The sequence below is a fragment of the Cynoglossus semilaevis genome, chromosome 18 (assembly GCF_000523025.1).
Source record: "Cynoglossus semilaevis isolate Cse_v1.0 chromosome 18, Cse_v1.0, whole genome shotgun sequence".
NCBI lineage: Eukaryota > Metazoa > Chordata > Actinopteri > Pleuronectiformes > Cynoglossidae > Cynoglossus > Cynoglossus semilaevis.
The window spans coordinates 11,580,714-11,591,703 of NC_024324.1; the positions used below are offsets into that span (position 1 = coordinate 11,580,714).

A 10,990-nucleotide genomic window follows, 5' to 3' on the forward strand; every position below is an offset into this window, starting at 1 on the left:
TGCTCTAGTACATAACAAATGGGTACTATACTGTAGCTACCACAGTATAAATAACCCCTGCTGGTGAAGGATTGAATGATGTCTGATTTGGATTTTTTGCCGATATCCAACACGCCAATATTGTCCAAACACATAATTTCCTATTCCGATTATCCTATTATCGACCGATACAGATATATGCGGCGCGTTCTATTGTGTGCAGTGGTGTGCTGTGTCACAATGACAATACTGTACGCAATACAAATAATAGTTTCACATTCACTTTAACTTAAAAACTATTTTAAGGGTGACATCATCTGGGAAACCCAGGCATTGCGTTATCGGGTTTTCATTACCGGAGGAAAAAAAACACGTAATGAATTTTTCCGATATTACATAATTAAAAAGACATTTTTAAAAAGCCCTGTTCTGATTGAGAGGCGACGGTTCTCACCAAGGTACTGTGGTGTTCCACTGGAGCATTTGTATTCCTCATCTGGAAGAAAACGATGGGCCAGGCCGAAGTCGATGAGTTTGATGGTGGGGTTTGGTGCCGATTTGTCTGACAACATAATGTTTTCTGGCTGTAAAGACACAATAGGCACAAGTCGTGTAACAATGAAACAGTTCCCAGCTCCTTCAACATCATCAAGTCATTCGACGAATGTTACCTTGAGGTCAAAATGAGCAATGTTTTTGCCGTGCATGAATCTCAGTCCCTCCAGGATCTGTTTCATAAATGTAATCGCTTCACTCTCCAGTAGCACCTCCTTCTCGGCAATGAAGTCAAACAGCTCCCCTCCACTTACACTGAAAGGATATTTTTAAACTGTTATCTGTTATCCATCTTCAGAAAAAGGAAACAAAGGGTTTCAGGTTGCAGACACGGCATGGAAAGGAAACAAACTCACAACTCCAGAATGAGCACCAGTTCGGCTCGGCACTCAAAAACATCTTTGAGGAAGATAATATTCGGATGTTGCAGCAGGTGCAGGATCTCGACCTCCCTCTCCAGGCTGCCTCTGTCCTGTCCTAAACGGCTGCACGCGCTCTTCCTTATCTTCACGAACTTGCCTGCGTAATTTGTCCGCGAAGACCGCTCACAGACCAGACGGACCTGACCAAAGTGCCCACTAGAGGACGCAAGCACATAATACAGAGTCATCTAGTACAGTTAGTGAATCCTACAACGACCTAGCGAGGTGTCACAGTGGGCGCCAGAGGGAACTTTCAGTATGCTGTCTTAATTTTTGCTTGAACGATTAACAAGCCGCTCACTAGATGGCAGCAAAGCAGGCTGCCTGTTCAACCTAGTAGAAGATGAACTTTGTAGTACTGGTTTGTACAGATAGGTAAATAAATATTACCATTGGAAAACATGCTGAACATTCTATGTAGGGATTTAACCAATGGTTCCCAAAGTGAGGGGCGGGGACCCTTGGGACGTATTGCGTTATTACAGGGTTGAATTTTTTTTATTTTTTTTTAATTCGTGCCCTCACTGATTTGAAGTTGTTTTTGCAGGACACTCAACAGTCGGAACGCAAACAATCCGTTCTTTCCATACCTTCCGAGAATTTCTCCAATCTCATAGAAGTCTTCCACATTTTCAGGTTTGAACACTGCCATGTTGATTCTAATTCGTGCCCTCGCTGATTTGAAGTTGTTTTTGCAGGAATTGTGTTTTATTTAACTTGTTAATTGAAAGACAAAATTACTTGACTGTAACTGTCAAGTATGAAGACCTGAACACCACATTCAACAGTCGGAACACAAACAATCTGTTCTTTCCATACCTTCCGAGAATTTCTCCAATCTCATAGAAGTCTTCCACATTTTCAGGTTTGAACACTGCCATGTTGATTCGCCTGGATCTCTCCAGTTCTTTGGTAGAGAAACTTTGGCTATTTCACCGTCAACATCAAAATGCTGCACCTAAACGAAAAAAAAGAAAAGAAATGTATTGACATTGATTGTTTGATTACTGGACACAGTTTTTACATTCATTAAAAATAAAGACTATCCTACTGAAAAGGCCCCCAAAACATATATACAGTATACATAGATCTGAAAAGGAAATACATACACAATATATGTACACATTACATAAATTGTTTCAAAGAATATTAAAGAATTGGTCACAGCAGCAGTATATTATCAGTACATAATGACATCATTTACTTCATGGTTCTGTTGTGGGTTTACTGACTGTTTTTTCTCTCATTGATACACTGCAGTGACACCCACTGACCAGCATCTTTACACCTCACAGAACAGACCACATTTACTTCCTGTTTCACAACTAACGTTATATTGTGCTTCGTTCATACACTCTGTTTTTTGTTTGTTTTTTTACTTTTCCAAATCAATGCTATTATACAGTACACAAATATACAATGCTATTACATCTGTTAAAGAGAATATATATATTGTATATATTATATATGTTTTAGGGCACTCATATCTGAACTGTAAATATGAATACACATTGTTGGGTCACTATTTTTATAACAACTAATAGGGCTGGGCGATATGTCAAATTCCCATTGAATGTTCTAGAAAGGAATGCTTAGTTTAGACTGTTATAATGACCCCAGTGTAACCAATGAATGCTTAACATTTCTTTAGATAATTACGAGCTCAACGGCTTTAATGTCTAAATTCTAGTCTATAACAATGTGCAATAGCGTTATAGAAGAATTGTTGTACGAGATTCAAGAAGACTTTGACGGCTAATGTGCTGTATAATTAGAAATGTATTGGCTTCTAATGGTGAACAGATGAAAAGATACTGGAAAAAACTGAAAACTGCTGCACGTTCAGACTCTTTTGTACACGTTAAAGACGTCTAAATACTTTCATTCACATACCTTCAAAAAGACTAACCGTTCATCGTCCTGGACGCTGGTTAGAGAGTTAAATTACCATGAAATGTATCTCCTGTGAATCGTAACTGAAGGTTTTCTAAGCTGAAGCTGTAAAAGAAAATAAAACGTCACTAATATATTGAGAACTGCAACCCCTTTCCATTTTTCTTTTAAGTGTCACAGCTCGACCGTAAACGCCTCATGATTCCCTCCAGACAGCTTATCAAAAGTGGACCAACGTGCTCTGACGCTATGCAGTCGCAAAACATACAAGTTGGTGCCTGTCTGTAAATGTTGAAGAATTTAACAGGGTGTAAAAACGACGGCAGCACGACCCATCCGAGACGCCGTACTTTTCGCAGTACGGTTTAATCCCCCATATCATGGTATGTTCGCTTTACTTTGTCGTGATGTGTTGGGTCTTCGACAGTAAAAAAAAAAGAGAGAACGACTGCCCTGAATAATTACAACCAGGTACACTCTTCGGGCTTACCGAGTGACAGTAAACGCCTCACGTAATATCGTTGACATTCAGAAAATTCTAGAAATATATATATGTTGTTCTCATGCTCACCATGGACAGTGAAGTACGTGCAGCAGTCTGCGGTCCGTGACACTGTGAAGCGGTGATGGAGCGTCCTCTCCTGTTGCGAACGCGCTGCTCTCAGCTCAGGTGTTCCCATTAAGCGGCTTTCTGTCCTGCTATGAGTCACTGTTGTGCTCCGGAGGAAATGAAGACCCTTCGTATCTGCGTCGTCGCTGCGGTTCAGTCCGACCCTGAATGCGGAAAACACCCTCGGAGTGAGTTTGATGTCATGTCCGATGATAGACACTCGAAGTTTAATGACCTGGAGAGGCGTTCATGGCTCCTCCTATCGACAAACACTATGGAAAAACAAACAAGCTACTTTTTTTTTTATTATTTTGTCATTCGATATTTTAATGAATGTCGGTAGCACTGCATCCTACGTTTCAATTTTAATGAATTACATTACATTATCGAAATTAAGAATTAAAAAAGTTAAACATTAACCCAAATACAAAAGCAATACCTTTATGTTTAACTTTATAACTTTATATTTAACACTGGTTTAGTTTTTTATTGACAAATAAAAATGCACTTTTAGTAAAAACTTTTAGCTTATACATCAAAATAGATATAGTTTGATACATTTAGATGCTTTTCAGTTCTTTACTGATTTATTTCATCTCCGAAATGATTGCCAACACTGAATAAAGTACGTAATGATAGTTTTAATAATACAACGCCACCTGGTGGTCACAACAAGTGCTACAAATATACAATGTCAAGTTTGTGTTGCACTGTTGTTGTACAAGAGGTCTCATTTTCCACATTGTTGCAGTAAAATTTCATGACTTCCTGCACCTTGCTACAGTGCTTTACAAAAATAAAAAGCGGAACATGGACGGATGAGCAAAGTACAGTATGTATATTTTTATTTATGTATTTAATTCACAGTCAGGTGAATTTTCTCTATTCAATTGGGTTGGGTTTTTAAACACTAATACTAACAGCATTACCTTTTGTCTTTTGTCATTTGTTTAGGCAACGCTTTTTTTGTCCTTCTTGCATTTCTTCAATATCCTTCCCTAAAATACAGCAAAAATACTCCAAAGAAAGAAACCAGTTCCCAGACTAGCAACACCTTGATTTTAAAAGCAGGCTGGAACAGGTTTCTGATTTTTAATGTGACCTCATTATACCTCAGGGGGTTGACTAGCTGTTTTTATTACCATATTCGATCAATACCAGTAGAAAAATGTAACCAAAACAAACATCATATTCTACGACTGTTTCCCAACCTTTTTTTTTTTACACATTTTATATTAGAAAAATGACATATAATGATTTACTATTTTCAATATACTCACAGTTTAAAGTGTGAACCATGGGCCAGTTTAGTCGAACACAATGTTATTAAACTTACAGGAACTGAAGAAAGACACGTGATTTTCCACATTTCTTTTTTGTAGTCACTGACTGTAGTCACTGTTGTATAGACAAACGAAGACAAATAATTTATTGTAAATAAGTAATGGTTTTCAGACATCTGTAAGTGAAATTCTATATTTTCTGTGCCCCAGCAAAAATACTTAGTCAAGTCCCTGTTGTGAACTTGGTCAGGGTTATTGTCAAACCCTTAAGCAGACGCTTAACCCTTTAATGATCTACATCTTCTAACTTCATGGATCATTCGTTTACTTTTCCTTAACACATCCACTGGTTCCACATTCACATTAGAGTATTTTCTTCCACAAACTCTGAAGGGGTCTTAGTCTGGACTTGATCCACTTTATCCAGACTAACACATCACACCCACTTACTAATGTCAGTCTTATCGTCTGATAAGTATGGCATCTCTCGTTGTCCCCGTGTCGCCCAGATAACTGCGGAAAATGACATTCAGCAGCTCACATAGTTTGTCTTCCATGTTGTTTCTAAAACTAACATGAAAAAAAAGGCATGTCTGAGACTTATAGTACAGTATAATAATAGTAAAGAATTAAGTTAAAATCAGGCATTTTTTCATGACCTAAATTATGTAAGTTTAAATCAGTGCTTCTCAAATAGTGGGGCGGGCCCCCCTAAGGGTGCCAGGGGGAGCATGAAGGGCTTCCAATGGAGTATGGCATCCTGGACATAAGTCTACCAGTGCTGTAATGCTTAAATGATAACAAGCCTCCAGTCACTAGGTGGCAGCAACTCATACAGTGGACTTGGATCGCCAAACATATAAGCAAGTCTACGATAGCGGAATCTCTGGGGGATGATTACTGTAGATGGTTCGGGCATCTTGGTTCGCCAAACATTTAAGCAAGTCTACGATAGCGGAATCTCTCTCGCGCTCGGTTTCTTCTACTGTGCGTTACGACATTTTCAAATGCGCCGACTCCAAGCACTACCTGGAATTCCAATTGGTTGGTAGAATAACGAATCAGACAGAGAGTTTTAGAAAAACGTCCACTTTCTTTATTTACCCTTTTTTGCACGGTGACAAAACTGTAAAGACGACAGGTACACCATCATTCTACGAGTGTAACTGCTCGGTCGAGTGAAGACATTTCCAAATATTGAGGAATAATCGGCTGCAGATGTTAACGCTCCTGTCTTTAGCTGTTGGCAGGCACAGAGTGTTTGTGCTCCTGTAGATGACGTACAGATTTTTTGCTTTTATTTTGCTGTTGTCCTACTTACTGATTTTCACAGTCACAAATCTTGGTCACTGTTCTTTGTGTCACTTTTCACCCCAATATGGGTCAATAAGTTACTCTGAGGTTTCCATGCCCACATAACCCTTTGACCTCCTTTACCTTAACCCTAACCCTTCCTGAAACCCACCCCCGTCCTGTCACTGCATCAGTTTTTCTTGGCCTTCGGTGAGTCGTACTTCCTCTTGCTTGAGTACCAGAGAAGCAGAGGAATGGCGATGGAGGGCAGAGTCATCACACCGAATGCAGCCCAGTCCAGCTGAGAAGAAGAAAATATTCAAGTGAGTGTTCAAAGGACAAGACATAAATCTTGTAGACCCAAGTTAATGAACAGTAAACAGCATGGAATGCCATTGGTGGTCCATTAAGCCAGTGTTTCCCAAACTGTTTTTTTATTTTAAGTCACAACCCAAGTCAATAGACATTACACCCATATGTTTAAAGTCACAACCCAAGTCAATAGACATTATACATATAATGATGCGAAACGACCCAAAAAAAGAATTCTTGCGACCCACCTGAGGGCCGTGACCCAGTCTTTGGGAAACAATGCATTAAGCTATTCAGTCATCACTTACATAATGAGGGGAGAAGCGGCGGTCAAACTCGCGCTGAGCCAAGATGCCTCCCTGACCTGGAGCACTGGTATAGCCAACCTAAAAAAAAATGGATGAAAATATGACTTCTTACGTAAATCACACACTTCACAAGTCAACTTTTATGAACAAAAAATGAATTTTTTTCTTACCACAACTTGGCCTCCTTCCTGGGCCAGGTAGCTGACAGTCGCAGAGGTGAAATTGAAGTAACCAGCTTTAAGTGGACGCAACACCACCGTGTGAGAGACATTACTGGCTCTGAACATACTGGAGTTAAGGTCAACCATGTTAACAGACGGTGTCAGGACAATGGTAACAATTTTTAGGTCTTACCGCAATTTCCGGACTATAAGCCGCTACTTTTTTCGCACGCTTTGAACCCTGCAGCTGAAAAAATGGTGTTGCTAATTTATGGATTTTAACAGGCTAACGGAGTTCATACCACTAGCGATTAATGACTTTTCTGGTAGGCTACGGTGTGTTATACTAGTAGCGTATGTCTGTCCGTGATTGGCTGTGTGCGTATATGTGCGTGGTGCGCGTGGGAGAGAACGTTGAGAACAGTTTGAGCCCTGCGATGTCTTAGGATGAGTTCGGAAATTACGGTAAGTTTAACATCCTCTCACAGGGGCAAGCATCATCAATTGGTTCTAGATTTAGCAACAAACAGAAATTGGGTTAATGAGCTGAAATGCTATGGTTATAAAACCTACCACTAATGACATCTAATAGCATCAAAAATCACTGCGTGATGACGTGATAGGACAACAAGACAATCATTTGAGGTTTAGGATACGGGGCAATCCTGTCCCATTTCACGTTCAACATTCCTGAAACAATTCCGAAGTCTTCAGGGGGAAAGGAATCATCGGAAAGCTCCACCTCGAGGGCAGCACTGAGAGACAAAAAAAAACGTTGGTTATTTATAATATTTTTTTTGTAATTTTTACAAAACAACAAGCCAACATACATCATGTTAAAACAATATTTGGGTGTTAGCTTCTTCAAATTAGCTTCTTCGTTGGTTTCTAATACACACACACACAAAAAAAAGCTCATTTCAAAAATCAAACCCAAATCCTCACCTGGAGCCAACGTTGTAGATGTTGTACTGTAAGGTGAGGTCACGGCCCTCCACGGCATAGCGGTCCAGAAGAGACTTGGAGGCCAGCAGACGGGCTCCTTCCTCTGTGGAACCCAGACTGAATAAGGCCAAAACAGCGAGCAACAGCAGCGTCTTCATTGTCTAAAAAGGGAATGAGACCAAAGTGTAAAACAAACCATTTGAATTGATGAGGTCAAGGGTCACGAGTTACACACACGCAATTGTTGTTCCTAGATTATTAATCAAACCCTTAAATAATACTTAGTTTGTAGTACTGTGTAGTATTATGCTTGATTAATTAATGACAACAATCAAACTCATACACAATGCACAGTGACATTATATAATTATTTTTACTTTAAATAAAAATATGAATACATTTTATTAGAAAGCTACATGTTGAGTCTTGGAACCAGAACAAAAAGCAATGCTAGGTTTTGCTAATTTTTTTTTCCACGCACACCGATACAGCTAGTGTACGCTTGCACTCAAATATATACATGTTTATATATATATTTCAAACTCATTTGTTCAACATATAACGTTTCACTACAGAAGTGAGAACATTAAGAGGTAAACCCAGCAAAAACATAACATTTCAGTTTGACACCTAATACAGAACGTTAGTGACGCTTACGTGGACCAAGACCAACTCGACTAAGTTACCATTTAGCGAAATAACAGTAAAAAGGCACTTAAATGCACTTATGTATAATTCAGTTAGTCTCAAAATGTCTGCTAGAAATATTTCGAATATAAATGAGAAAAAAACGAGGATTTTAGTTGAGAGAAACAGAAGAAAACGACTCACCGTTCAGAGACGTCCAACCTCAGATGCCGAAAGAGATCTGCGAGCGCATGCGCACAGCCTTCAGTCTGCAGTTTGCATGACGTGTACGAGGTGGCCGAGAAAAGGCACTATTTAGTACGGCGCCCCCAGCGTCTGGGAGTTGTCATAGGCCTGTAAAGTGCTTTCGAACGTGACGAACCTCTTTAAATACTTTGTAAATGTTTAATCCATAACAATGATTTATAAATGCAATACTTATACTCCGTTTTACTTTCTGAAATTAATCTTTTTTTGGCTAAAGATATTGTAAGAGGTAGGTGCTTTTTTTTAATAAGGTGACAAAAAAGTATTAATTTTTAGGTGACAAAAATATTAATAATAATAATTAAACACTTCATTGGAGTATTTTAATAAAAGTGCATTTTGTGTTAATGAAAGCAGGAGAGCAGTATATAAAGGTAAAATAAGGATAAATTATCTAAGAACATTATAAATTCCTTTTTGCATTAATTACAGAGTGACTATACGCATACTATGGGAACATGTATATAAAGTTACTTACCTTTAGACAACTTAATCATTATTTATTTATTTATAATAATAATAATAATAATAATAATAATAATAATAATAATAATAACAATGTAGTTGTTATTCCTGTACTGTAATCATGTATTAATCCAGTAGAGGTCGCTTTACCATAGATTATAATTGTGGCTTTTACTAAACTATAACCAACGGGTTCCCTTTTACCTGAAATGTGAGTAAAAACAATGTATATTAATATATATGTATATATATATGATTTGTTTAGAAATAATCAAGGCATAACTGAATATTTCCAAATAAAATGTTTAATATTTTTTTAATTTTTTGAAAAATGTAATATTTGAAAGTTGACCATTTATCAGCAATACAACACATTGCTGTCTGCCATTTCTATCATAACATTGGTCCATTGTATAATTTAGCATTAAAGTTCAGGTTATTATTTTTACACGTTTTCTTTGGTAAATGACACATTTAATCATTTTATATATCTAATATTTTCTTAATCTTCTTACTTTTTAACTCAAGTCTAACTTGTTTTTGTGGCGTATTTTTTTAAATAAATACATTTCTTGTTTTCATTTCTATTATAGTTAAGTCTTAGTTTAAATGCATTTTTTAAAATAATGTTGAAAATATATTGGTTTGTGGTGTTGCTCAGATTGGTCAAATATATTGGTTTGTGGTGTTGCTCAGTTAAAACTATGCGTATTTTAAAATTTTATTTATTTTATGTGTAAAGTAAAGGAATGGAGGCTTCCAGAATAGTGGTGACCAGTAGTGATTACCCTGGTGTGTGTAAAAGCATTAGGGCCAATTGTATTGACATTGTGAGGTGTCTGTCACTGAAGGTGAAGGATATATAAAGAGGTGCAGCGGTGCCTCCTCACATCAGGTGTTCTGTCCCAGTCAGGTGCAGCAGCAGCCATGCTCGGTGGTGCCGGCAGACTCTGGCTCGTCACACTCATGCTGTTGCTGTGCAGTAGCAGCAGCAGCGGCAATAGCAGCAGCAACAGCAGCAGAAGCAGCAGCAGCAGCAGGAGGAGCGGCTCACCTGTTTACAACGACGCAACGGAGGCAGTGAACCCGGAGCCTTTGCACATCAGCGCGGAGGAATCCGGTACCGAGGACACGAACCAGGCGAGGAGCGGAGGCAGGAGACACACAGAAACGGTGCGCACAGGTGAGTTCAAATAAAATAGGTTTTAACTTCTTGACTGTATTCATTTGTACCAGCTATTTCTTTAATAATATTTCTGCATTTCATAAATATTTAAGGTACGTCTTAACTAGTTAAGTTAAATTATTATTTCATTGATTTAAAAAACAAAATAGGGCAGACCGGAAGTCACAGTCAACTGGTCATTTTAAAGGATTATTAAAAAACAAAAGCCCGCGTCTGAAGTTTCCCATTAACCGTGGAAAATTGTTAAGACAGTTAACTCCCATATAACATATATTTTTACAAAAAATAAATGTATTATTACATGTATTCATGCAATAATTATTTGCTCTAACGTGGTATCACTGTGCTCCCAGGCTAACTAAGTAGCTTGGTTTTAATATACATATTTCTCATAATAAATGTGTATATTTTAATGCTCTATATTAATACTTATCTCTTACTCTCTTTTTTGAAGAAGCCACTGTTAATATATATTTCTATATAAATATATACGTATCCCTGAATTAATGTAAGAACTTAAACAGCTAAATCACACCCAAATAATTTATTTTATTATTATTTAAATTGAATTAATGCATTTGTTGCACAGACTGATAACATGCTCAAAATAAAATACTTAAAGATTTGTTTATTTTTTATTTTGGTGTTTGTCTTGTTTTTATTTGAATCATTTTAGTCATGCAA

General features: G+C 37.8%; 3 protein-coding genes across 6 annotated transcripts in view; 1 reads left to right on the top strand and 2 right to left on the bottom strand.

The window, feature by feature from the left end:
* LOC103394467 (death-associated protein kinase 2) overlaps positions 1 to 3,820 on the bottom strand; it is a 10,017-nt gene extending 6,197 nt beyond the window's left edge. Inside the window, exons 1-6 of one of the 4 annotated variants that reach the window (XM_025065217.1) lie at positions 3,421 to 3,820; positions 2,866 to 2,954; positions 1,776 to 1,914; positions 891 to 1,112; positions 651 to 789; positions 434 to 563 (exon numbers count right to left, since the gene is read on the bottom strand). In XM_025065217.1, the coding sequence (XP_024920985.1) occupies positions 434 to 563; positions 651 to 789; positions 891 to 1,112; positions 1,776 to 1,837 (553 nt within the window). In that variant the 5' untranslated portion in view covers positions 1,838 to 1,914; positions 2,866 to 2,954; positions 3,421 to 3,820. Of the gene's footprint in view, positions 1 to 433; positions 564 to 650; positions 790 to 890; positions 1,113 to 1,546; positions 1,611 to 1,775; positions 1,915 to 2,849; positions 2,955 to 3,420 lie in introns of those variants that run through there. The other 3 variants (XM_008331790.3, XM_008331792.3, XM_025065218.1) reach the window with 3 other exon arrangements.
* Positions 3,821 to 5,815: 1,995 nt separating this feature from the next.
* ssr2 (signal sequence receptor, beta) lies at positions 5,816 to 8,695 on the bottom strand. Its single transcript, XM_008331793.3, has 6 exons — positions 8,593 to 8,695; positions 7,762 to 7,922; positions 7,473 to 7,571; positions 6,826 to 6,934; positions 6,656 to 6,733; positions 5,816 to 6,336 (listed from the first exon to the last, which is right to left on the bottom strand). The coding sequence occupies exons 2-6, from the start codon at positions 7,917 to 7,919 to the stop codon at positions 6,226 to 6,228; spliced, it is 555 nt and encodes a 184-aa protein (XP_008330015.1). The 5' UTR covers positions 7,920 to 7,922; positions 8,593 to 8,695; the 3' UTR covers positions 5,816 to 6,225.
* A 1,167-nt stretch (positions 8,696 to 9,862) lies between these two features.
* Positions 9,863 to 10,990, top strand: part of LOC103394470 (sclerostin domain-containing protein 1-like) — a 1,836-nt gene continuing 708 nt past the window's right edge. The window contains exon 1 of the mRNA XM_008331794.3: positions 9,863 to 10,303. Coding sequence (XP_008330016.1) covers positions 10,048 to 10,303 — 256 coding nt within the window. The 5' untranslated portion in view covers positions 9,863 to 10,047. The remainder of the gene's footprint in view (positions 10,304 to 10,990) is intronic.

Coding starts and splice junctions, on each gene's coding strand:
- ssr2 (XM_008331793.3), bottom strand. CDS start 7,919: ATGAAGACGCTGCTGTTGCTCGCTGTTTTGGCCTTATTCAGTCTGGGT. Junction 6,734..6,825: donor AGGAAGGAGGCCAAGTTGTG/GTAAGAAAAAAA, acceptor ATTTTTTTTTAG/GTTGGCTATACCAGTGCTCC. Junction 6,337..6,655: donor GCCGCTTCTCCCCTCATTAT/GTAAGTGATGAC, acceptor TCTTCTTCTCAG/CTGGACTGGGCTGCATTCGG.